Here is a 27973-nt window from a genome sequence, read left to right as displayed (position 1 = left end):
AACATGTAATTAACAGCTCCTTACACAACCCATTTAGAATTCCTCTATTATTATATTTAATTTCCCTCACCTGTGTGCGACTTTTGAGTGACGTCTTCAATAACCTTTACTGTGGTTTGTTTCTCTAAAATAAAAATTGCCCTTAACAAACGTGGGAGCTGCTGACACTGTCGTAAACAGGAAGTGTTATTTATCGTACATCATGATTGGCCCAAAGCTTTTCTTACACAGGGGTTATTTTACGGCTTCAAAAGCTTGGCTGGCGGTGTGGTAACCGGTGTATTCCGGTGAAGTGAAACGATGTCGTTGAGCGTGTTGAGAAGCGACTCGTATGTAGAGCTGAGTGAATACCGAGACCAGCACTTCAGGGTAGGATTTTTTTTTACCGTCTTTTTAAAATGAACCCGATTACACTAACGTACCATATATTGCGGCCAAAATGAAATAATAGTGTATTGATATGGCTTAATCTCTTGTGATACGGATTACAAGGAAGTTGGTTTCTTATTCAGGCTGTTTCTTATTCAAGCTGTTTCTTATTAGTTAAATTCTGTTTCTTATTCATGGAAGTTGGTTTCTTATTCAATTTTTTGTGTCAGACTGCTTTAAATTTACTTTAAAATAAAAATATAGGTTTTTGATGAATTAGTGCCCTGTTTTTAATAGCACTTTAATTCATCAAAATAGACACTTCACTGTTTTCTTCAAAAACGTAACTTTTAATTCTGAATGCCGCTCCAGCGATTTCCCCCGGCTGTCGGAAGCAGATGTTAGAAATGACGAATCAGGCTTCCTCCAATCACAGCTTCAACCCCGGGGGGAATCTTGGCCTGATGCAACGCTGTGATTTGAGGAAGCCGGATTCGTAATTTTGAACCTGTGAAGACGGCTTGCGACGGGCGGAGGAAGTGCTGGAGCGGCTGCCAGTATTAAAAGGTAAGTTTTCGAAGAAAACAACAGTGAAATGTCAATTTTGATGAATTAAAGTGCCCTTGTTTTTGATAGGTTTATTAAAAACCAGGCACTAATTCATCAAAAACCTAAACATATATATTTTTTTATTATTTTTTTTTGGAGAAACAATTTTTAATGAAGTTGTGAGTAGATGAAACATACAGATTTCGTCCGTAAATAACAATTGTATCAAATCAAGTACAACAATGAAATGAACAAGCATGGAATAAGACACATTATATATCCCAACATGGGGGCCTATTTATCAAAGGTCTTGCGGACCTGATCAGACAGTGCGGATCAGGTCCGCAAGACCTCGCTGAATGCGGAGAGCAATACGCTCTCCGTATCCAGCATTGCACCAGCAGCTCACAAGAGCTGCTGGTGCAACGCCGCCCCCTGCAGACTCGCGGCCAATGGTCCGCCAGCAGGGGGGTGTCAATCAACCCGATCGTACTCGATCGGGTTGATTTCCGGCGATTCCTGTCCGCCTGCTCAGAGCAGGCGGACAGGGTTATGGAGCAGCGGTCTTTAGACCGCTGCTTCATAACTGCTGTTTCTGGCAAGTCTGAAGACTCGCCAGAAACACCGGCCCACAAGCACCGTTCGGCGCTTGATAAATGGGCCCCATGGTGTGAAAAGAAGGTTCGGACTAACTAGAATGGAACTTCCTTTTTTGATATCTCCTGTGACTTATGTTCCTCACATAAATATAAAGGGTACACTTTAGTCTAGTGATGGTAAGAAGTGAGGAGTTGACTTTTGTTTCAGCCACTCTTGGACCGAGGTGTGTAGGGGGGGAAGTCAGCGGGCATGATCCGCTCAATAAGAGGGGGGGGGGCTTATCAGGACAGTTGTAAAGAATACAGAAGTGTCAGAAATGTTGTGTTAAAATTAGTGACCTAAATGTTTTAAGAAATTAGCTAAGTGGCATTTGAGTAATATATTGAGCTAGTGGGGTAAATAAATTGTAGTGTCTTGCCAATAGGGTGAGGTGTTAATAGAAGTGGGTGAGATAGAATATCTGCTTTAATTTCAATCTTTAAGGAGGGACCCAACCGCCATTCCTAAGGAAACTTTGAATTAAGCATTCCAGCTGTAAGTATCTGATATATTAAATAGCAAAAGGAGATCAAAGGAACATAACATTCAGAGCAAACGTCCCACCTGAAGAAACCCGTCTATCTAACAGAACCCTTCTAATAGGTGCTAATAATCATTGGTTACGTATATGGGATATGAGCTTGTAAGAGTGTCTTAAGACGGCTAAAGAGAAAATTATATACCACTGAGAGTATACCGCTATGAAATACTCTCTCTGAGTGCATTGATCAGGCATTACAATAATGTCATCAAGTACAAATCTGAAGTCTATCAATATTGTATTATATTAAAAAAAAAAAAAAAATACAATAGTTGACTAGCCCTTGCAAATACAATGATGGTAAGAAACAATCCCATGAAGTGAGTTATATTATACACAAATTAGTATGGGAGCCATCGAACTCTGGAGTTTAAGTGGAAGTTCCAGATGACCTGTTATATTGGTAATTATGAAATATAGTTTTGGTATACCGGTGAACATGGGTTAGAGGGTACTTCTATTGTTTCGCCTAGTAAAATAAAAGGAGAATTAGCTACTGGGGCTCCTCACCATATATTTGTAGCACACTGTAATGTGTAGGAACCTAGGTAGCTCTAGGAATTAATACTGTTATGAGACAAACTTTGGGTTTCTCACAGAAATGATTTACATACTGCTTGTGCAATCATGGCACACATGTTTGTAAAAGTTTTTCTTGGATCCCCTTTGTTCAGAATTGGCAGACATATATGGCTTTGCCATTGCTTTTTGGTAATAGAAGGCTGCTAATTGCAGCTGTGCACCACACTTCTATTATTCCCGGCAGTGAAGGGGTTAATTAGGTAGCTTAAAGGGACAGTAAACCTTAAAAATAATGTTATATAATTCTGCACATAGTGCAGAATTATATAACATTATTTAGGTGCTATAGCCATAAACGCCTTTTTTACCTTTTAATTTGCTAAAAATTTGGCGCTTTTACAGACCCGCTCTCTGCTGAGCGGGTCTGTTATTTTTAGTCAGCGCATCGGGCCAGCTGTATAGTCACAGCCCGGCCCGACCGCGCCATAGCACTAAGTGCAGCTCGCTCCTGTGACAGGAGCAAGCTGCACTTAGTCTTATGGCGCGGTCGGGCCGGGCTGTGACTATACAGCTAGCCCGATGCGCTGACTAAAAATAACAGACCCGCTCAGCAGAGAGCGGGTCTGTAAAAGCGCCATATTTTTAGCAAATTAAAAGGTAAAAAAGGCGTTTATGGCTATAGCACCTAAAAATAATGTTATATAATTCTGCACATAGTGCAGAATTATATAACATTATTTAAGGTTTACTGTCCCTTTTAAAAGGTTAATTTTAGTTTTAGTGTAGAGTTTAGCCTCCCACCCCCCACTTCTTACCTCCATCTAAGGTACTGGCAGACAGTCTGCCAGTATGAAAAAGATGTTTTTTGTTGTTGTTTTTTACTTATTTTCTGTAGTGTGTCCCACCCCTGCAATCTTTAGTTAGGGGGACCCTAGATCCCTTTTTCTGTAGTGTAGCTGCCCCATCCCTTCCTGTCCCTTTTTTTTTTTTTTTTTTTTTTTTTTTTTTTTTTTAATTTTCCGTAGCATAGGGCCCCTCCCACTTCCTCCCGCTGGTACCAACAGAAGATCGTTACAGACAGTAACGATCAGGCATCTGCCCTCATATGGAGGCGGAGCACCAATCGCACTCTGGCTCCATATGTGGCAGATGCCTGGGGCTCCAGCTCTCGGCTGTAACTTAGGTGAACACTTGAGTGAAGGGGTTAAATCATATACATAGTTCATCCAGAGCACAGTACTGTTTAAAGAGAACAGCCTGATGTGGAGCAGAGCTGCTAAGCATTCCTGCATGTGTCCTATTCTTTCTGCAGACATACTGTATTTTATGACATGCAAATCACAGCATGTTCTGCCTTGGTGATTAGATCTCAAATCCACTGCTTACCTTAATATCTTGTACACTGCCTGTTTTAGTGCATTGCTTTCACTTATACATGGTGCTCTGTGTCAAGCACTGCTTATGAAACCTTTGCTGGGGAACTGAAGGTGATAGTGTTCGGCCAGGCTGCCACACTGAGTGATGCTCAGGCTGAAATGAGACAAGTGTGGCATCAAAAGCCACATCACCCTTTACCACAATTGTGCTAATAAAAAAACAACTTTGCCGCATATGATGCTCATATTCCTAAAAAAAAATTTCTTTCTCTGTCCTAGAATAAAAATAATTGGTTCAAAGTTGGTTCTGGCTTAAAAAAAATACTAGAAAATCTTGGGAAGTTTATATGAAATCATGACGTAATGGTACAAAAACAAATTTTTCGTCCATGGAATGGTGGAATTTCTTGGTTATTGAGGAATTGAAATTTTAAAATTCGAAATCCTATTAAAAAATAAAAATAAAAAATCTTTTTGAAATATAGAGGGTGTTTTTGAAGAATTTACGAACGGTGTGTGTATGTATAGTATATGTGTGCGTGTGTATGTTTGTAATGTAAAAAGGGACAAGGTTATACATTTTTTTTTTTTTTTTTTAGTTGATGTATAAAATTGTCTCATTAATATGGGAAATTATATTGTAATTTTGATGAAGCTTTATTGGAAAGCTTATACTTATTTGGATGTTGGAAAATATTTTGATTAAAACTTCAATTAAAAAAATAAAAAAATAAATCAAATAACTGCCGCACACAGAACTGGTGCTCTAGGTGGATGACCCCCAAATATGGCATTTGATTTACTGCCCCAGGAGATTGATTGTTCATGGGCAGTGGCATGTGATTGAAAGTCTTGTCTGATAATATGAAATTGCATTAAACCTACTACACTGTGTGTGTATCTAGTATTATTAGATATGTTTGTTGTGTGTTTGTACTTCCCTTATGGAGATATATATTTTTAAAAATACAATACTCATAACTTTTGTGTATTTCCAGGGCAACAGATTTGATCAGGAAAAGCTGCTGAAAAACAGTTTTACACTGTATGTTGGAAACCTGTCTTTTTATACCACAGAAGAGCAGATCTATGAACTCTTTAGCAAAAGTGGAGATGTGAAGAAAATCGTAATGGGGCTTGATAAAGTGAAGAAAACTGCATGTGGATTCTGTTTCGTGGAGTATCCTTTGTCTTATTGGCGCTTGGTCTTTTAGAACCTCAAACTATTTCTGTCGTGGAGTGATCTGAAACACAATAATATAATTGTGGACCAGGGGTCATCAACTATTTACAATGAGCTTAGTGAGAATCTTGTAAAAAAAGATCTACCCATAAAAATGCCCATGGTACAATTTTAAAATTTAAAGAAATATTTAAAATGATTTCTTTTAATTCCGTAATCAGTTTCAGAATAAAGTATCACATTTTTTAATGAAAAGCATAGCATGTTTTAAATAGCTCCTTAAAAGGACAGTCTAGTCCAAATTAAACTTTCATTATTCAGATAGGTCAGAGGCTTAGATACAAGGTAATCACAGAGGTAAAATGATTATTAATATAACAGTGTTAATTATGCAAAACTGGGGAATGGTTAATAAAGGGATTATCTATCTTTTTAAACAATAACAATTCTGGAGTAGACTGTCCCTTTTTAAATAGATTTTTTTTTTCTCTTCAAGTTCATTACCCCTTTATGCTTAAAGGGACAGTCTAGTCAAAATCAAACTTGTATGATTTAGATAGGGCATGACATTTTATAAGACTTTCCACTTTACTTTTATCATCAAATTTGCTTTGTTCTTTTGGTATTTTTTGTTGAAAGCTAAACCTAGGTAGGCTCATATGCTAATTTCTAAGCCCTTAAAGGCTGCCTCTTATCTTGGTGCAATTTGACAGTTTTTCACAGCTAGACAGTGCTAGTTCATGCATGTCATAGGTAACAATGTGCTGACTCCCAGAGTTATTTATGAGTAAATACTGGCTAAAATGCAGGTCTGTCAAAAGAACTGAAATAAAGGGGCAGTCTGCAGAGATTTAGACACAAGGTAAAAAGTATATTAATATAACCGTGTTGGTTATACAAAACTGGAATGGGATATAAAGGGATTATCTGTCTCTTTGAACAATAACAATTTTCAAGTATACTGTCCCTTTTTAAAGGTTTGCCACATAATGTATAATTGATATAATCATTGCACTTCAGATTGAAGACACTGTTGTTCCCAAAAGTAGAGCCCCTCAAGGTGCTGTAAGTGCTTAAAGAGAAATGTAGTTTCCCTCTGACTAAGCCCTGGTAACAGCATGCTGCACTTGTTTCTGTTGCAACAGTTTAAGATTGAGGATAGAACCGCTCATGGGTTCCACTCTTAATCCCAAATAAAGTTGTTTTAACCATATAGATTGGAAAAATCTTTTTACTAAAGAGATATCTGCCGAAGATAATGACCTTGCTGAGTGATTTGTGATATCTTGAAAGATGTTAAAGTTGCTGGCTGTGTAATTTAAAATACGCACATTGTGACCTTTCTATTCCTTTAATTATAAATAGCATTTTTACAAATATACTTCTATTAGCAGTAATGCTTCTACTAAATGTTTTTTCAGTGGCATACACACATTTGCTGTGTGATACCCATGCACCTGTATTCAGACAGCTGGCAGTGGTGTGTATTGTGTCTGACGACTTAAAGGGACAGTCTACTCCAGATTTTTTTTTAATAATTGTTTTAAAAAGATAGATAATCCCTTTATTACCCATTCCTCAGTTTTGCATACCCAACATTTATCTGAGCCTCTGCAGACTGCCCCCTTAATTTATTTTTGTTTGACAGACTTAGCTAATCAGTGCTGACTCCTAAATGACTCCAGCACTGCAGAATTCTGGATGTGAAGGAGTGACAAACCCAGTGCAGTATAGCACTGCATGACCATAAAGGCAGAGCTTTTTCACTTTCTGCAGTGAGATAGATATAGATAGAGATATTTAGAATTTTTAAATTAGGCAGTTACACTATAGCACAGCTCAATAGAAATGGGTTGAATAACTGGCGAATAATCACTTTTTAAAGTTGTGTAATATACTGCAGCAGTAGAAAATTGTATAGCAAATTAGCTGCAAAAAAATGGTATATTGCTCCCAAGAACATTCAGGAGTCACAGCTTTGCATATTGGGAGGAGCTATCATCAATCAATGTGCTGCCATTTTGCAGCATATCACTGTATTTGACTGCTCTCTTTAATCAGCGCTTTACTCTGGCTGCAGTGCTAAGGAAAACTTACACTGTGTGGCCAGAGCACAGTGCCGTTTGAAAAGAATAGTCTGAGGTGGAGCAGCACTGTAAAGCAAAAGTGATAATAGTTCCTGTACGTGTCCTGGTCTTTCTGCAGATGTCAAATTGCTCTAAGCCCACTGACTTTCCAACCTGCCCTCACGCCTCCCCAACAGGCCAGGTTTTCAGTATTACCTTGGATGGGAGCAGGTAAAATAATCATGTTTACTAATCAGCTGATTATTTCACCTGTGCTCCAGTTCAGATATTCTCAAAATGTGGCCTGTTAGGGAGGCCCGAGGAAAGGTTTGAAAACCAGTGGTCCAAGGAGAACTGTAATAGCAAGTTATTTAATAGTATTGGCTATTTTTTCCAGTGCAAGATTTATTCTTATGGGACAAAATGTATTTTTGAAACCCATAATTGAATGAACTGTATATATTCATGCAATGATGTTATAAATAAATATTCAGATTTTTAGTGTGACATATATCATTTGATACATGGGGGGCTGATTTATCAAGGGTCGAATGGCCCCTGATACCCCTCGCCGGAAACAGCAGTTATGAAGCAGCGGTCTTGAGACCGCTGCTTCTTAATTGATCCGCCGCCTCTGAGGCGGCGGACATCAATCCACCCAATCAGGTTGATTGACACCCCCTGCTAGTGGCCGATTTGGCTGCAAATCTGCAGGGGGGCGGCATTGTACAAGCAGTTCACCAGAACTGCTTGTGCAATGTTAAATGCCGACAGCGTATGCCGTCGGCATTCAGCGATGTCGGGCGGACATGATTCTCTCTACAGCGAATCATGTCCGCCCGCCCGCCATTTGGTAAATTGGCCCCTAAGCCTAAGGTGCACCTGCACGTAGTTTGGAATTGTTGATTTAAAGGTTGCGAATTTCAGGATTTTTTTTTTTTTTTTTTGGCATAAACAGGTAGCCTATTAGTTTCACAATGCTTTCATGTAGAAATATATTGTTTTTTTTGTATAGACTATGCTATGACAGTTTCGGGGTAGAATCATACTTTGTATGTTTTACACTTTTACATCTCACTAATTTATCTCGGCAGCATGGCAGGTGGTTTGCTCAAAATGCACAATCCACTTATTTAACAGACAGAAAAGTAATGTATACTAAATTAGACGCAAATGCAAGTTAAACTGAAGTTAAACCATTACAATTTAGTTTATATGTGCTGTAAACTGGGAATTTATATCAGTGCCAAGTCTCCCCCGTTTCTTTCAGATAGTGCATAATATTTTAAACAACTTCCCAGTGTACTTCTTTTATCTAATTTGCTTCATTCTTTGAGTGACCTAGCATACCTTGGTAGACCCAGTGCAACAATGCACTGCTGGGAGCTAGCTGCTATTTAGTGACAGCACATACATGCATTCAGCCATCTCCCAGTAGTGCTTTGCTGTTCCTTCAACAAAGGAAACTAAAAGAATTAAGTACATTTGATAATAAAATAAACTAAATCAGAAAGTTGTTAAATTGTATGCTCTCTCTGAATCATGAAAACACATTTTGGGTTTCATTTCCCTTTTAACTTTAATCTTCCATGTGAGATTCTGTATCCTAGAGAGCTTTAATACTTTCTATGGGCCCGGATGATCAAATATTCTACAGTTTGGAGATAAATTATAGTGCTGAACTCTGAGTGGTCTAAAAATAAATATGGCGGAACCTTGAAGTCCCATAGAGATACCTTTCATAGAAAGTAATTCACAATACACTTATTAAATGACAGAAAAGTAATGTATACTAAACTTAATGTAAGTTCAATTGTAGTACAAATTTAAAGAATTTTTATTTTATTTGCTGCAAACAGACTTTACATCAGTGTCAGGTTTCTGTATCCCAGAGAGCCTAATTTTGAGCAAACTTCACCTGCAGAAAGCTGTCGCTAATTCAGCGAGGTAAGCTTGTGTAAAATGCTTGCAGCATTTCATCAGAATTGTGAGAGCGCTTCAGACATACCTTGGGAACTCCCCTGTCCCTCACACTTTCTGAAGATGTCAGTTTTTTTCATTTTTATCTACAATACAGCAAATAATTTGTAAAAGATACACAGATATATATAAAGTATGATCCAAGTAACACTAACTTCTAAAGCATAATCAGAATTTGTACAATCGGTGCTGTATCTAAATGCATTAAAGGCATACTAAACCTACATTTTGTTTTTCCTTTCATGATTCAGATGGAGAATGCAACTTTCTAATTTACTCCTATTATCAATTTTTCTTCTTTCTCTTGCTATCTTTATTTGAAAAAGCTGGAATCTAACCTTAGGAGCTGGCCCATTTTGGTTCAGCACCCTGGGTAGCGCTTGCTCATTGGTGGCTAAAGCTTAAATGTAATAAAACTTAAGGGGACCCGTCTGTATTTTAGATTACTTTACACTTCTAAGTGTACCAAAACGCTCATGTCATGCAGTTCTCTAGTAAACTGAGCTTATCTCTCCAAATTCAGAAATGCAGAGTACATTTTACAAAATTTGCCTGTCTAGACTCTTGTTAGAGATCTTGCAGTGCTGGAGGATCATTTTAGTTTCTCTTAGATCCCAATCTGAGAGGAAATCTTTGTGAGGCATCTCTCTGGGACTACCTGGTTATGCTTTTTTGCTTTGCTTTTTTTTTTATTTTTTTATTTTTTATTTGCTTTCAGTGCCTGTGAAGTCTGCATTATAATTTCTGTCCTCTCTAGCCCTCACAGCATGTGTGTATGCTGCTGGAAAAAAACTAAACTTATCTTTCCTAAGATATGGTGAGTCCACGGCTTGAGTAATAACTGTTGGGAATATCACTCCTGGCCAGGAGGAGGAGGCAAAGAGCACCACAGTTAAACTAAGTATCACTCCCTCGCCCACAATCCCTAGTCATTCTCTTTGCCCCTTCGGTGCATGGAGGAGGTGAAGTTTAGGTGTCTGAAGAGAATTTTTGATTTCATCTATAAGCAAGTTTTGGGGTATAGCTGTATTCCACGTCATTCCTTGCAGTCGGGTAGTGGTGGCTTTAAAGCAGTTAGGAACTTGTAAAGAGGTACTTACTGCGTTTTCCTAACAACTGCTGCCTTAGTTTAGAAAGCCAGAGTTGGCTACTCTGTTCTTTCTTTTTCAAAGCTCTCTGTGAGGAACTGTGTCCTCACAGAGCCCTTTGTAACTGTCTATATGGTGGATAACGCAGCAGGTAAGTGTTTTTTCTTCCAGTTGGGGAGACCATGCACTTAACAAATTAAAACACTGCCTTTTAATTGGGACATAGATAATCCTGTTGTATGGGTTACACTGGGACTTGAAGCAGGCACTGTAGCATGTGTGAGACTAACATTTAAACTCTCTTAAATATAAAGGGTAAAATGTTTTTATTAGGCTTTATTTTCTGACACATATTTACTTGATAAAACAATACAAGTTTAAACTGAAAGTAAGGCTGCATTTTCTATTTCAGCAGCTTATTCATTTCCCCATTGCTTTAAAATAAAATGATGCAACATTTTAAACTCTGGTTTTAAAAAAGTTTCTGGTACTCGGTGTACCAGGAAGTAGTGCCTCTCTGTTTCACAGCAGTAATTTGAGCTCGGCAGTTGCAGTCACATGACCAGCTTTACTTCATAACGTTTCTGAGGAAAAAATAGTTTTTCCCCATTTCTGGGTGATCCGGTCTTAATTAGTAGCAGTAAGGCACCTCAGTAATTGAGGTGTGGGGTTGCCTGAAGGGTATTTTAGAAGTTTTTGATGTTTATAAAAATGTTTTTTCTTAACTTTTCTCAAATACTTTTAACTGGGGATCGATCCTAATTTGGGATAAAATTTAAAGTTGGCTTATTTTAATTGAATCTTTTGAAATGTATCTGTTCACATTTATTTACTGTTTCACAACATGTCTGATATGGAGCAAGAGCCTGCTCTCATGAATTCATGCTTATTATGTTTAGATGCACAAATTGCAGCTGCTATGCAATTTTGTTCATGTGTCAAGAAAACCTTGCAAAATAAAGGTAACATTTTTGAGCCTTATGTCTCTCGGGATGATGCTGTTAAAATAATACCTCAGCTTTCTCCTGCTACGTCCCAAGCCTCAATGGCATCACATGCAGTGCCCTGTGATTCCTCAATAACTCCTAGTGGAGTTTATTTAAAAGCAGAAATTGCTGCCCAGGCATCTTCAGCGGTATCTGCGGCATTAGCTACCATTCCCAGATTACAGGGAAAACACAAGAGGCAATCTAGAAATTCAGAAAGTAAGGTGCCTATCCTCAGTTCTGCTTCCCAAGTTGCCCTTTCTCATAAGTCTGATGAAGAAGATACATTGGGACTTTCTGTGGGTGACATCTCAGATTCGGACAGTATAATTCCTTCTTCTGAGACTGAGGTGGTATCCTCCAGATTTAAGCTTGAACACCTTTGTGTATTGTTAAAGGAGGTTTTAGCTACTTTAGATGACTGATACCCCTGTCATGGTAGTTTCTTTGATGAACCTTCCACTTTGGAGGTTTTTCCTGTGCTGGACTGTGCTAGGGAGATTATCTCACAATAATGGGAGAAACCAGGGGTGTCTTTTTTTTTTTTTTTGTTTTTTGTTTTTCCCTGTCTCCCATTTTTAAGAAAATGTTTTCTGTCGAGGACTTCATTAAAGACCCTTGGTATACTGTACCCAAAGTTGAAGGGGCCATTTCCACTCTGGCTAAGAGAATCACTATTCCTATTGAGGATAGCTGCTCTTTTAAGGATCCGATGGACAAGAAGCTGGAGGCTTATTTGAAAAAGATTTATGTTCATCACGGTCTCCAATGGCAACCTGCAGTGTGTATTGCCACCGTGACTAGTGCGGCATCTTATTGGTTTGACGACTTGTCTTCAAGTAGAGGCTTCCTTGGATGAAATTCAAGATCGTATTAAAGCTCTAAAGTTGGCCAATTCCTTTATTGCAGATGCCATTTTACAAGTTGTTAGACTAGGAGCTAAAACTTCTAGGTTCGCTGTCCTAGCCTGCAGGGCGTTATGGTCGAAATCCTGGTCTGCGGACGTTTCCTCTAAAGTCAAGCTTCTGGGCAATTCCTTACAAGGGCAAAACCTTGTTTGGACCCAGTTTGGCAGAAATTATCTCTGATATTACGGGTGGAAAATGGTCTTTTATACCTCAATATAAGAAGAATAGGTCTAAAGGATGTCAGAGTAATTTTCGTTTCTTTCGTAACTTCAGAGGAAAGCCTTCCCCCTTCTTCTTCCAAGCAGGAACAATCCAAGTCTTCTTGGAAATGCAATCAGCCTTGGAACAAGGGGAAACAATCAAAGAAACCCGCAGCTGATTCAAAATCGGCATGAAGGTTTTGCCCCCGATCCGGGATCGGATCAGGTTAAGGGCAGACCTTCTTAGTTCTCTCAAGCCTGGATACGAGATGTCCCAGATCCCTGGACTGTGGACATAGTATCCCAGGGTTACAAATTGGAATTCAAGACTTTTCCTCCCAGAGGTAGATTCCATCTCTCAAGATTATCTGCAGACCAGATAAAGAGAGAGGCGTTCTTGAACTGTATACAACATCTTTCCTCCCTGGAAGTGATAGTTCCAGTGCAGGAACAGGGTCTCTGGTTCTACTCAAACCTATTTGTGGTTTCCAAAAAAGAGGGATCTTTCTGTCCTATTCTAGTCTTGAAGTGTCTAAACAAGTTTCTCAAAGTTCCATCCTTCAAGATGGAGACTATACGCTCCATTCTTCCTTTAGTACAAGAGGGTCAGTTCATGACCAGCATAGACCTAAAGGATGCATATCTTCATGTTCCTATTCACAGGGACCATCACAGATTCCTGAGATTTGCATTTCTGGACAAACATTTCTAGTTCGTGGCCCTTCCATTTGGTCTAGCCATGGTTACCAAAAAAATTTTTCAAAGGTTCCGGGGGCTCTTTTGGGAGTGATCCGTTCTCGTGGAATTGCTGTGGCACCCTACCTGGACGACATATCTTTTCAACAAGCAAAATCTCACGCAAAGATATGGTCTTTTCTTCGTTCCCATGGATGGAATGTGAATCTGGAAAATGCTCCCTTTCCCCTGTTACAAGAGTAGTGTTCTTAGGGACCATAATAGATTCTCTATTGATGAAGATTTTTCTGACAGAGGTCAGGGAAAACAAAATCTTTTTCTCTTGCCTCTCTCTTCAGGCTTTTGCTTATCCTTCAGTGGCTCAATGTTTAGAGGTAATTGTTCTGATGGTGGCTTCCATGGACATCATTCCTTTTTGCTTGATTCCACTTGAGAGCTCTCCAGTTGTGCATGCTCAGACAATGGAATGGCGACCATGCGGATCTATCTCGGAGAATAGAGTTAGATCAAGATCAGTCATCAAGGGACTCTCTCCTGATGTGGATTTCTCAGGAACATCTGTCTCAGGGCACATACTTTCGGAGACCTTCCTGGGTGATCGTGACCATGGACGCCAGCCTGCTGGGCTGGGGAGCAGTCTGGAACTCGTTAAAAGCTCAGGGCCTTTGGACTCAGGAGGAGTTGAGGGCGATTTTGCAATGCTCTATTAGCTTGGCCTCAGTTGCCCAGTTTATCAGGTTCCAGATAGACAACATAACCTCTTTGGCTTACATCAATCACCAGGGAGGAACTCGAAGTTCCTTAGCCATGAAGGAGGTTACTCGGATTCTTCAGTGGGCAGAGACCCACAACTGCTGTCTATCTGCCATCCACATTCCAGGAGTAGACAATTGGGAAGCAGATTTTCTGAGCAGACAGTCTTTTCTTCTGTTAAGTGTGATCAGTCCACGGGTCATCATTACTTGTGGGACATTAACTGCTCCCCCACAGGAAGTGCAAGAGGATTCACCCAGCAGAGTTGCTATATAGCTCCTCCCCTCTACGTCACCTCCAGTCATTCTCTTGCACCCAACGACTAGATAGGATGTGTGAGAGGACTATGGTGATATATTTAGTTTTTATATCTTCAATCAAAAGTTTGTTATTTTATAATAGCACCGGAGTGTGTTATTCCTTCTCTGGTAGAATTTGAAGAAGAATCTACCTGAGTTTTTCTATGATTTTAGCCGGAGTAGTTAAGATCATATTGCTGTTTCTCGGCCATCTGAGGAGTGAGGTAAACTTCAGATCAGGGGACAGCAGGCAGATTAATCTGCAAAGAGGTATGTAGCAGTTTATTATTTTCTGACATGGAATTGATGAGAAAATCCTGCCATACCGTTATAATGTAAACTCAGCCTTGAATGCAGTAGATGTAGCTGATATCAGGCTGTCATGTATGTATATTTTACACTTCAGTTTTCTGGGAAATGGTACTTCTCTGGCTTTTAAACTGTATACATAGACTTAACCTATTTTGCAGGGACTTGCAATAGGTTTTAAATGACAATTAATTATTGAGGTAAAATGTTTTTTTGCTGGCATGTAAAAACGTTTTTTTCTCTGAGGTACTGGGTGAAAAAATGTTTTGGGCACTTTTTTTTCCACTTGGCAATAGTTTTGATTTAAATTAGAGCAGTTCACTGATCCCTCTCACTGTTATGTGTGTGGGGGAGGGGCCATTTTGGTGCTTTCACTATGCATCAGAAAAACTCAGTCAGAGGTTCATTTTCTTCCTGCATGATCCGGTTCATCTCTACAGAGTTCAGGGATCTCAAGAGTCTTTTTTGAGGGAAGTAATCATACAGCAGAGCTGTGCTGATTGTATTGACTGTGATATAAAAAACGTTTATTTGTGTATTTTTTTTCTGCTGCCTGGGTTAGTTATCATTTGCTGAGGGGAACAATCCTTTGCTAAAACTGTATATTCTGACAAAGATTGATGCTATAACTTAATTATTTTATCTGTTATAATATTTTTCTGTGCTTCTTAAAGGCACAGTTCGTTTTCATATTATTTGTAAATTACTTTGAAAAGTATTTCCAAGTTGCTGTTTATTTGCTAGTGTGTTAAACATGTCTGATTCAGAGGAAGATATCTGTGCTATATGTGTTAATGCCAAAGTGGAGCCCAATAGAAATTTATGTACTAAATGTATTGATGCTACTTTAAAAAATAGTCAATCTGTACAAATTGAACATATTTCACCAAACAACGAGGGGAGAGTTATGCCGACTAACTCGCCTCACGTGTCAGTACCTGCATCTCCCGCTCAGGAGGTGCGTGATATTGTAGCGCCGAGTGCATCTGGGCGGCCATTACAAATCACATTACAAGATATGGCTACTGTTATGACTGAAGTTTTGGCTAAACTACCAGAACTAAGAGGTAAACGTGATCACTCTGGGATGAGAACAGAGTGTGCTGATAATGCAAGGGCCATGTCTGATACTGCGTCACAGTTTGCAGAACATGAAGACGGAGAGCTTCATTCTGTGGGTGACGGTTCTGATCCAAATAAACTGGACTCAGACATTTCAAATTTTAAATTTAAGCTTGAGAACCTCCGTGTGTTACTAGGGAAGGTATTAGCGGCTCTGAATGATTGTAACACAGTTGCAATCCCAGAAAAAATGTGTAGGTTGGATAAATATTTTGCGGTACCGACGAGTACTGACGTTTTTCCTATACCTAAGAGACTTACTGACATTGTTACTAAGGAGTGGGATAGACCCGGTGTGCCTTTCTCACCCCCTCCTATATTCAGAAAAATGTTTCCAATAGACGCCGCCACACGGGACTTATGGCAAATGGTCCCTAAGGTGGAGGGAGCAGTTTCTACTTTAGCTAAGCGTACCACTATCCCAGTGGAGGATAGCTGTGCTTTTTCAGATCCAATGGATAAAAAATTAGAGGGTTACCTTAAGAAAATGTTTGTTCAACAAGGGTTTATATTGCAACCTCTTGCATGTATTGCGCCTGTCACGGCTGCAGCAGCATTTTGGTTTGAGTCTCTGGAAGAGACACTTCAATCATCCACACTAGATGACATCACACACAAACTTAAATTCCTTAAGTTAGCTAATTCATTTATTTCAGATGCCGTAGTACATTTAACTAAACTTGCGGCTAAAAATTCAGGATTCGCCATTCAGGCACGCAGAGCTCTGTGGCTAAAATCCTGGTCAGCTGATGTTACGTCTAAATCTAAATTGCTTAATATTCCTTTCAAAGGGCAGACCTTATTCGGGCCCGGCTTGAAAGAGATTATTGATGACATTACAGGAGGTAAAGGTCATGCCCTGCCTCAGGACAAGGCCAAAGCCAAGGCTAGACAGTCCAATTTTCGTTCCTTTCGTAATTTCAAAGCAGGAGCAGCATCAACTTCCTCTGCACCAAAACAGGAAGGAGCTGTTGCTCGCTACAGACAAGGCTGGAAACCTAACCAGTCCTGGAACAGGGGCAAACAGGCCAGAAAACCTGCTGCTGCCCCTAAGACAGCACGAATTGAGGGCCCCCGATCCGGGACCGGATCTAGTGGGGGGCAGACTTTCCCTCTTCGCCCAGGCTTGGGCAAGAGATGTTCAGGATCCCTGGGCGTTAGAGATCATATCTCAGGGATACCTTCTGGACTTCAAATCCTCTCCCCCAAGAGGGAGATTTCATCTGTCAAGGTTGTCAACAAACCTAACAAAGAAGGAAGCGTTTCTACGCTGCGTACAAGATCTTTTATTAATGGGAGTGATCCATCCAGTTCCGCGGTTGGAACAAGGACAAGGGTTTTACTCAAATCTGTTTGTAGTTCCCAAAAAAGAGGGAACCTTCAGGCCAATCTTGGATTTAAAGATCCTAAACAAATTCCTAAGAGTTCCATCGTTCAAGATGGAAACTATTCTAACAATTTTGCCCATGATCCAAGAGGGTCAGTACTTGACCACAGTGGATTTAAAGGATGCTTACCTTCACATACCGATTCACAGAAGTCATTACCGGTATCTAAGGTTTGCCTTTTTAGACAGGCATTACCAGTTTGTAGCTCTTCCATTCGGACTGGCTACGGCTCCAAGAATCTTCACAAAGGTTCTGGGCACTCTTCTGGCGGTACTAAGACCGCGAGGAATTTCAGTAGCTCCGTACTTAGACGACATACTGATACAAGCTTCAAGCTTTCAAACTGCCAAATCTCATACAGAGATAGTACTGGCATTTCTAAGGTCGCATGGATGGAAAGTGAACGAAGAGAAAAGTTCTCTCTTTCCACTCACAAGAGTTCCCTTCCTGGGGACTCTGATAGATTCTGTAGAAATGAAGATTTACCTGACAGAGGACAGGTTAACAAAACTTCAAAGTGCATGCCGTGTCCTTCATTCCATTCAAGAGACCAGAAATTCTCTTCTATGGTGGCTTTATCGGCCACATCTGTCCAGGGGAATGCCATTCAGCAGGCCAGACTGGTCAATTGTAACAACAGACGCCAGCCTACTAGGTTGGGGCGCTGTCTGGAATTCTCTGAAGGCTCAGGGACTATGGAATCAGGAGGAGAGTCTTCTTCCAATAAACATTCTGGAATTGAGAGCAGTCCTCAATGCTCTTCTGGCTTGGCCCCAGTTAGCAACTCGGGGGTTCATCAGGTTCCAGTCGGACAACATCACGACTGTAGCTTATATCAACCATCAGGGAGGGACAAGAAGCTCCCTAGCAATGATGGAAGTATCGAAGATAATTCGCTGGGCAGAGTCTCACTCTTGCCACCTGTCTGCAATCCACATCCCGGGAGTGGAGAACTGGGAGGCGGATTTCTTAAGTCGTCAGACTTTTCATCCGGGGGAGTGGGAACTTCATCCAGAGGTCTTTGCCCAAATACTTAGACGTTGGGGCAAACCAGAGATAGATCTCATGGCGTCTCGACAGAACGCCAAGCTTCCGCGCTACGGGTCCAGATCCAGGGATCCGGGAGCGGTCCTGATAGATGCCTTGACAGCACCATGGACCTTCAGGATGGCTCATGTGTTTCCACCTTTCCCGATGCTTCCTCGATTGATTGCCAGAATCAAACAGGAGAAAGCATCAGTGATTCTAATAGCGCCTGCATGGCCACGCAGGACTTGGTATACAGATCTGGTGGACATGTCATTCTGTCCACCTTGGTCGTTACCTCTGAAACAGGACCTTCTGATTCAGGGTCCTTTCAAACATCAATATCTAACTTCTCTGAAGCTGACTGCTTGGAAATTGAACGCTTGATCTTATCAAAGCGTGGTTTTTCTGAGTCAGTTATTGATACCTTAATACAGGCTAGGAAGCCTGTTACCAGAAAGATTTACCATAAAATATGGCGTAAATACCTATATTGGTGCGAATCCAAAGGTTACTCTTGGAGTAAGGTTAGGATTCCTAGGATATTGTCTTTTCTACAAGAAGGTTTAGAAAAGGGGTTATCCGCTAGTTCCTTAAAGGGACAGATCTCAGCTCTGTCCATTCTGTTACACAAGCGTCTGTCAGAAGTTCCAGACGTTCAGGCTTTTTGTCAGGCTTTGGCCAGGATTAAACCTGTGTTTAAAGCTGTGGCTCCACCATGGAGTTTAAACCTTGTTCTTAACGTTTTACAGGGTGTTCCGTTTGAACCCCTTCATTCCATTGATATAAAGTTGTTATCTTGGAAAGTTCTATTTTTAATGGCTATTTCCTCGGCTCGAAGAGTCTGAGTTATCAGCCTTACATTGTGATTCTCCTTATTTGATTTTTCACTCGGATAAGGTAGTTCTGCGTACTAAGCCTGGGTTCTTACCTAAGGTAGTCACTAACAGGAATATCAATCAGGAGATTGTTGTTCCATCCTTGTGCCCAAATCCTTCTTCGAGGAAGGAACGTCTTTTGCACAATCTGGATGTAGTTCGTGCCCTTAAATTTTATTTACAGGCAACTAAAGATTTTCGACAAACGTCTTCCCTGTTTGTCGTTTACTCTGGTCAGAGGAGAGGTCAAAAAGCTTCTGCTACCTCTCTCTCTTTTTGGCTTCGTAGCATAATTCGTTTAGCTTATGAGACTGCTGGACAGCAGCCTCCTGAAAGAATTACAGCTCATTCCACTAGAGCTGTGGCTTCCACTTGGGCCTTTAAGAATGAGGCCTCTGAACAGATTTGCAAGGCTGCAACTTGGTCTTCGCTTCATACTTTTTCCAAATTTTACAAATTTGACACTTTTGCTTCCTCGGAGGCTATTTTTGGGAGAAAGGTTCTTCAGGCAGTGGTTCCTTCTGTATAAAGAGCCTGCCTATCCCTCCCGTCATCCGTGTACTTTTGCTTTGGTATTGGTATCCCACAAGTAATGATGACCCGTGGACTGATCACACTTAACAGAAGAAAACATAATTTATGCTTACCTGATAAATTCCTTTCTTCTGTAGTGTGATCAGTCCACGGCCCGCCCTGTTTTTTAAGGCAGGTAAATATTTTTTAAATTATACTCCAGTCACCACTACACCCTTGGCTTCTCCTTTCTCGTTGGTCCTTGGTCGAATGACTGGAGGTGACGTAGAGGGGAGGAGCTATATAGCAACTCTGCTGGGTGAATCCTCTTGCACTTCCTGTGGGGGAGCAGTTAATGTCCCACAAGTAATGATGACCCGTGGACTGATCACACTACAGAAGAAAGGAATTTATCAGGTAAGCATAAATTATGTTTTCCTCCCGGGGAGTGGGAACTCCATCCGGAGGTGTTTTCCAGCTTAGTCCTCAAATGGGGGGTGCCGGAGTTAGATCTGATGGTGTCCTGTCAGAACGCCAAGCTTTCAAGGTACGGTTCAAGGTCAAGAGATCCACAGGATATTCTGATAGATGCTCTAGCAGTTCCTTGGGTTTTCAGGTGGCAATACCTGTTTGCTCTCCTATGAGTCATTGCTTGTATCAAACAGGAGAGGGCGTCAGTGATTCTAATAGCCCCTGCTTGGCCTCGCAGGATCTGGTTTTCAGACCTAGTGGAGATGTCATCTCTCCCACCTTGGAGACTACCTCTGAGGAAGGACCTCCTGATTCAGGGTCCCTTCCTTCATCCGAATCTCGTTTCTTTGAAGCTTACTGCTTGAAGATTGAACGCTTAATTCCGTCTAAGCGTGGTTTTTCTGAGTCAGTCATTGAGACCATGATTCAGGCTCTCAAGCCTGTTACTAGAAATATTTTCCATAAGATATGGGGTAAATATCTTTATTGGTGTGAATCCAAGGGCTATTCTTGGAGTAGAATTAGAATTCCTAGAATTTTATCTTTTCTTCAGGAAAACCTGGAGAAGGGATTGTCAGTCAGTACCCTGAAGGGTCAGATTTCTGCTTTATCAGTTTTACTACATAAAAAGATTGCACATCCGCCAATCGTTTGTCAGGCCTTGGTCAAAATCAGGCCTGTCTAAGTCTGTAGTTCCTGCTTGGAGCCTTAACCTTGTTCTTAAAGTTTTACAGCTGGCTCCGTTTGAGCCGTTGTATTCCATACACATTAAGTTGTTATCTTGGAAAGTTTTGTTTCTTGTTACTATCTCTTCTGCTCGAAGATTCTCGGAACTCTCAGCTCTGTAGTGTGATTTCCCCTTATCTTATTTTTTTCATGCCGATAAGGCTGTTCTTCGTACTAAATAAGGTTTCCTTCCTAAGGTTGTTTCTAATAGAAATATCAATCAAGAAATTATTGTTCCCTCTCTGTGTCCAAATCCTTCTTCCAAAAAACGTTTGTTACACAATTTCGATGTTGTACGTGTTCTTAAATTCTACTTACAGACGACTAAGGATTTTCGCCAGTTCTCTGCTTTCTTTGTCTGTTTCTCTGGGAAACGTAAAAGTGAGAAAGCTACTGCTACTATTCTTTCTTTTTGGTTACAAAGTATAATTTGTTTGGCTTATTGAGACTGCTGAACAGCAGCCTGCTGATAGAATTACGACTCATTTCACAAGAGCTGTTACCTCTTCTTGGGCTTTCAAAAATGAAGCTTCTGTGGAACACATTTGCAAGGCTGCAACTTGGTCTTCTCTACATACTTTTTACAATTTTGATACTTTTGCCTCGGCTGAGGCTTCTTTTGTGAGAGAGGTTCTTCAAGCGGTGGTGCCTTCTGTTTAGGACTGCCTGTCTTGTCCCTCCCTATTTATCGGTGTCCTCTAGCTTGGGTATTGGTTCCCAACAGTAATTACTCAAGCCGTAGACTCACCATATCTTGGGAAAGAAAAACAAAATGTATGCTTACCTGATAAATTTATTTATTTCCGGATATGGTGAGTCCACGGCCCCACCCTTTATTTTAAGACGGTTCTTTTGACTATAACCTCAGGCACCTCTACACCTTATGTTACTCCTTTTTTCTCCATTTCCTTTTGGTCGAATGACTGGGGGTTGTGGGTAAGGAAATGATACTTAGCTGTTTAACTGTGGTGCTCTTTGCCTTCTCCTGCTGGCCGGGAGTGATATTCCCAATAGTAATTACTCAAGCCGTGGACTCACCATATCCGGAAATAAATAAGTTTGAGATAAGCATACATTTTGTTTTTATTAGAAGCATTGTTGCTAATGAAATGCTTTTATTTAAAATTTCCAATTTGGTTATTGTCAGACATAACAAACCTAACCTTGCCACTTAAGTCCCTAATTACCCCAGCATAGATTATCAGATAAGCAGGGGTAAAAAAACTTTTGCTTACAAAGTGAGTGTTCTGCATTGTCTCCAGTAACCAACCCAGATTGACTCCTCCAAATAAGGCTAGTGGTGTGTGTAGTTTTGCTATTCAAAAACAATTGCAACATACAGGGTGTTAAAGTGATGGGTAAATGCTCCCCTTTATGAAAAGCGATCTGGAATGTTAGTGATATTTTAGATGGAGTTTAATTCTTCAGTTGAAAGTCAAATACCCTGCGCTCTGGCCGCCCAGTTCAAAAGTCTTTTTGTTCTGTGAGCCTATCTCCAAACAGCGCTCTAGCTACAATAAAAGTGCCTAAAGGCGAGAGTGCTGATTGGAGAACAGTTCAAACCTTGAGCTCACAAAAAAGGACTTTTGAAATGGGAGGCCAGAGCGCGGGCATTTGAATTTCATATCCATTTCAAAAAGTGTTGTCTGGTCTGTTTTTGTTTTTCTCATAATTCAGAGCATGGAATTTTAAACAACTTTTCCAATGTATTTCTATTATCTCATTTAATTCTCTTTCTATCATGTTTATTAATCAGCTAATTATTTCACCTGTGCTCTTAATCAGCCTCAAAATCTGCCTTGTTAGGGAGGCCGAGGATAGGTTGGATGTTAAGGTTACAGGCTATGTAATTATGTGTAATTTTAAAATTGATTTTACTTTAATGTATTTCCATTGACTTGTTATACCAGCTGCAGAGTATAACATGTATGAGAAACTACTTTTTTATGTTTATTTTTGTATTTGAAATTGCTGGTTTTGTTGTTTGAAACCACAACCCATCAAAATGGGTTGGGCCTGGAGGGAAAACCAATATCCGTAGTGTATCACTTTCACAATTGAAAATTAACATTTTATTGCTTATCCCCTACTGGGAGTGTAATTTCTTCAGATGGCTATGTTTACACAGGTTTTCTTTAAAGGGATAGTAAAAACCAAAAATGTTATGATTTAAAAAAATAATCCCTTTATTTACCATTCACCAGTTTTGCCTAACCAACACTGTTATAGAAATATATACTTTTTTACCAGTTTTGCCTAACCAACGCTGTTGTAGAAATATACTTTTTCCCTCTGATTACCTTGTATCTAAGCCTCTGCAGGCTGCCCCCTTATTTGAGTTCTTTTGACAGTTGCAATTCAGGCAGTTAGTGCTGACTCTTAAATAACTTCATGTGCATGAGCACAATGTTGTGTTTATATGAAACACATGAACGAACTCCCTCTAGCTGTTAAAAACTGTCAAATGCATTCAAATAAGAGGCGGCCTTCAAGGGCTTAGAAATTGGCATATGAGCCTACCTAGATTTAGATTTGAACTAAGAATATCAAGAGAACAAAGCAAATGTGGTGATAAATATAAATAAGAGAGTTGTTTTAAAATGACATGCCCTATCTAAATCAAAGTTTATTTTGGACTAGGGCTGCAACTAACGATTATTTTCAAAATCGATTAATCAGACTATTTTTTTAATCAACTAATAAAAAATAAAAAAAATCCTATATTTAAAATAAAATCCACATACTGAGTGTTTATAAAAATAAACTTCAGACTAAAACTTTACATTAACACAACTGTTTGTCCAATGTTTTAACTGGCAGCAGAAAACCGTTTTTATAATCCAAGCAAAAAAATAAATAAAATCATTGTTTCAAAAGAGGTAAAACTACAAAGAAGTAGACTATCACTGTTAATAACAGTCTGTTATTTACTCTTTAAGAAACTTTGCATTCAAATGCAAAAATGACAACATGACCACATGCCCCTGGCTGAGGCTGGCTCTCTTTTTTTGCAGGTATTTTGCCTGCAGCAAAGAAGAGGCGTTCAGACGGTGCCTGAGATGCATAAGTAAGGTTTTGCCAATATCGCCAAGGTGTGATATTTATCTTTGTTAGCTCCACCAATGCAAGGGGCTTCTTAATAAAGTAAGCCTGGACTTCATTCTAACATAAAAATATATTAAATATCAATATGCAATGGTAAATTACCAGCTATAAAGGTTAGGAAAAAAATATCTAGTCCGCTCTTAAAATAACAAATACATACTTATAGAGGTTGAATTTGGTACATATTACAATTATTAAAAATATAAAATAAAATAGTCAAAAGCGCTAATGACTATATATCGATATCAGGACAAAGCCTTACACATTTATCTATACAGTACATATAATCAGTAATAGCAAGCAATCCGCTAATAATTGTGCAAACAGATAATAGTGCACAGCAATTCAAATAATAAATCCCATCAATCTAGGGCTAGGTGTAATTAATAAGCTTGGCACTATATCACGCAAAGTATTAGCATAGTCCCAAATCATCTGATTTAATATAAACAATCCAAACGATGACTGCTATTTTATTTCTGTGTTGCACATAAGCCAGGAGTAGTTGTAAACTTATACTGTTGTGAAAAGTAAATGTCTGTAGACGTCCTTTAGGCTAAGGGCATAACCATAAATCACAAAACCATGTGCAGGAACTTATTGGAGTAAAGCACTTGGTGCTGTGCACAGACCAACTAATTGCAAACCAACTTATCGATTTTATGAGATTTGTTGACAACTATTTTCATAATTGATTATATCGATTAGTTGTTGCAGCTCTATTTTGGACTTTACTGAAGTATTTGCACATTGTTGATTGAGGGGGAGGCAGTCACCCCTGTTCCACGTGCATCATATTCAAGCTAGGTTATGTACACAGATTGTACAATTACTACAGGTTTTCTTTAACATATACTTAAATGGACATGAAACCCAAATTATTTTTATTTTTTTCATGATTTAGGAAGAACTTACAATTTTAAACAACTTTCCAGTTTACTTCTATTATCGAATTTGCTTCATTCTCTTGGTATCATTTTGTTGAAGGAACAGCAATGCACTGATTTCTAACCGAACACATGGGCGAGCCAATGACGATCAGTGTATATATTTGCAGCCAACAATCTGTAGCTAGAACCTAGGTTCTTTGCTGTTGCTGAGCTTACCTAGATAAACCTTTCAGCAAAGGATAACAAGAGAAGGAAGCAAATTAAATAGAAGTAAAGTTGTTTAAAATTGTATTCTCTGTCTAAATCATGAATGTCTAATTATGACTTTACTGTCATAATTAGACATTCATTATTTAATAATATTAACGGTGTGCTTACTAGGAATACCATTGTAGAAATAGAGAAGCTATAATTAACTTTTTAAACTGTTACTTATACATAACTTTTAAAATGCATGCACTTTTGGGATGAGTGTGGGTACAAAAATAGATCTGCTTGCATAAACGTATCTGTGTTCCTCTTCTACATTTCATTTAGCTGCTTTGCACTTGAGATTTTTTTTTGTTCATATAAAACATTATAGTTATTGACAAGGGGGTGTGTCCATCAAAAAAGGTAACACTCCCCCCCCCTCTCCCCCCCCCTTTTTCCTTGTGATCGTCTGCCCCACCTGGAGATGCACGCCACAAAAGGTCAGCTGAGATGTAGAGTCGAACATGGTAATAAATTTTTACCAACAGTTGAGAATTGAAACTCCTCTGCGGTTGAGTCCATATCTAAAATCATCATGATACTTCAAATATGACAAATAGGCCCAGCTTATATACATCTACTGTGACCCTTGATCAGTGGTTCATATCTGCTCTCCTTGGTCTGTGCTTGATGGCTTGAGGTCTCTCCCCCTTCTCTATGCTTTCCCTATCCTTCTGCACTCACTTCCCCCCCCCCCCCCTCTCCCTTTCTCCCCTTTCTACCTTTAATACCCCCCTCCATTTTTTGCTTTCTCTTTCTTAGAGGTTCTTTACCTCACTCGGAGACATGTGTCGCGAATAGCCTTTTAGGTTGTTTAGACTAATATGGTAAAGGATCTCATTCAGTTGATTGGTCGACGCTACTATGCTACCATGTTCACACTTGTAATATGGTGTTGCCCCAATCAAAACAGTCAGGTGTTGCTAAAACTGCTTGTTCATTCTGTTTTCTTTCATATCCTGGAGAAATATGCTATATATCTGATATTACTTACAATTGTTCATGGAGATACTTCTATTATGACTTCTGTTACATCTGTATGTACAAAATGAGTTGATTACTCTATATTTGTCATTGTCAAGCTTACTTTAATATGAAAATAAAATAAATATTATTTAAAAAAAAAATAATAAAAAAAAATATTATAAAAACAATGCCAGTCTATACTTGCATTCAGCCCTCTTGGATGGACAGTATCCAATCTGTGGATCCAGCGTGCCTCAATCTGTAAAAGCTGTTTGTTCCTATCACCACCCCTAGGCAGTGGCGGAACATGGTCAATTAACTGGAATCTAAGGTCCTTAATTGTATGTCCTTTACGAGCTAAATCTCACTGTCTCCTTTTTCTATTGCTGCCCGAATGGCAATCCAGTGATTCGCCATCCTCTTTTTTTTTTATGTCACCCAAGGTCTTACCCACATAAAACAGTCCACAAATACAACTCAACATATATGTGGCGTGTGGAGTTGTGCATGTTGGGTAATGCTTGATGGGATATCTTGTGTTGGTGTGAGGGTATCTGAAGCTACTGCCTTGAACCATTGAACCATAGAGTGACAGGTGACTTGGCATGCACAGCTCCATACGTTATATATCCCAGCATGTCTGCATTACGGTAAGAATACCGTGGTGGCCTGTTGTTTATTAGACATCATTACAGATTAAGGCCGTAATTTATATCCCATGATGTCCCATTACACATCACCATGCACACCATTACATACTTAGCATAGCCACACATGTGGGTACATCATAGAGTGCTAAGGCTATTATTTCTGTGTTTGGATAACTATGTCACTGTCTATTACTAATGAATTTGTACTGCCATTAATGTCATTGCACTTAGATGAACTGTTTGTATTTTAAATGTGAATCCTTTTGTTTTTTTACTGTTGATGTGGGGATTTTGCTATTTAGATATCACTATGACAACCCTTTGGCTGTTTTTTTTTTTCTATTGGGAAGGGATTTATTACTATTTATAAGTTTGTTGGTTTTTACACTGTTGTTTGTCTGATGAAGGGGTGAACCCCGAAACGTCACTAAGAAATAAAGTTTGGATAAGAAAAAAAAAAAAAAAAAAAAAAAGTAACACTGTCATCTAATACATTTTGGACCACAAATAGCAATCAACTGTATTTACTGGTCCTTTAAAAAATAACATTCAGGTGTTTTTTGTTTTTTTTGTTACGTTATCACCTGTTTGGTCTCACACTATCAAAAAGGTTTTGACTACTTTTTCTCGCTGTACAATACTAAACCTATTTTGTATAAAACCTTAACTCTGGTCTCAGATACTATACAAGAGCAGAAGCAGAGCAAGCTATGAGGTTTATTAATGGAACACGGCTAGATGACCGAATCATCAGGACTGACTGGGATGCCGGCTTTAAGGAGGGCAGGCAATATGGAAGAGGGAAATCGGGTGGTCAGGTAAGTAATAAATTGTCTGTGAAGAGAAAGTAAAGATCATCCATAATATTCTTGCCAGAGAATATATACCTTTTGTAGTTTTATGCGTTTTTCTGTTTGTGTTTTTTTGTTTTTAGGTCAGAGATGAATATCGTCAAGATTATGATGCAGGAAGAGGTGGTTATGGTAAAATTGTACAAAACTTTTGAAGAACAAGAGAGTATGAACTAGCGTTGCTCACTCACACAAGGAACAGATGCTGTATGAGACACAGTTGGTGTTTCAAACTTACCAATAAGTGTTTACGGGGCTATTATTCAGAACATTTAAATTTATTGCAGTTGCTCGGATGCATTTTTTTTATGACATGACCTGTTAAGTTTTATTTGTTTCAAGCTGTTGAAAAGAAATTTGCTTATCTTTTTATAATAAATTTTAAAACTAAAATCTGATTACTTTGACTTTTTTTTATTACCCAATCAATAGACCCCTCTGCAATCATCCTGTTAAAGGGACATGAAACACAATTTTTTTTCTTTCATGATTTAGAAAGAACATGCAATTTTGAACAACTTTCTAATTTACTTCTATTATCTAATTTGCTTAATTCGCTTGATATCCTTTGCTGAGAAGCATATCTAGATAGGCTTAGTAGCTGCTGATTGGTGGCTGCACATAGATGCCTTGTGTGATTGGCTCACCCATATGCATTGCTATTTCTTCAA

The 27973-nt window shown here is 39.3% G+C and overlaps 1 protein-coding gene across 1 annotated transcript; it reads left to right on the top strand.

The window, feature by feature from the left end:
• The first annotated feature begins 196 nt into the window (after window positions 1–196).
• On the top strand, window positions 197–27695 carry NCBP2 (nuclear cap binding protein subunit 2). The gene is made up of 4 exons (XM_053710193.1): window positions 197–369; window positions 4995–5176; window positions 27131–27269; window positions 27386–27695. The coding sequence occupies exons 1-4, from the start codon at window positions 301–303 to the stop codon at window positions 27455–27457; spliced, it is 462 nt and encodes a 153-aa protein (XP_053566168.1). The 5' UTR covers window positions 197–300; the 3' UTR covers window positions 27458–27695.
• The last annotated feature ends 278 nt before the right edge of the window (window positions 27696–27973 follow it).

Source organism: Bombina bombina, chromosome 4, assembly GCF_027579735.1.
Source record: "Bombina bombina isolate aBomBom1 chromosome 4, aBomBom1.pri, whole genome shotgun sequence".
NCBI classification, from domain to species: Eukaryota; Metazoa; Chordata; class Amphibia; order Anura; family Bombinatoridae; genus Bombina; species Bombina bombina.
Note: the sequence above shows the minus strand (reverse complement) of the source record. Positions and strands in the feature narration are given on the sequence as shown.

Bases quoted from the DNA above. Each gene is read 5' to 3' on its own strand.
- NCBP2 (XM_053710193.1), top strand. From the start codon at position 301: ATGTCGTTGAGCGTGTTGAGAAGCGACTCGTATGTAGAGCTGAGTGAA. The intron at 5,177-27,130 runs GTATCCTTTGTC...CTCTGGTCTCAG, and splicing joins TGTGGATTCTGTTTCGTGGA to ATACTATACAAGAGCAGAAG. The intron at 27,270-27,385 runs GTAAGTAATAAA...TTTTGTTTTTAG, and splicing joins GAGGGAAATCGGGTGGTCAG to GTCAGAGATGAATATCGTCA.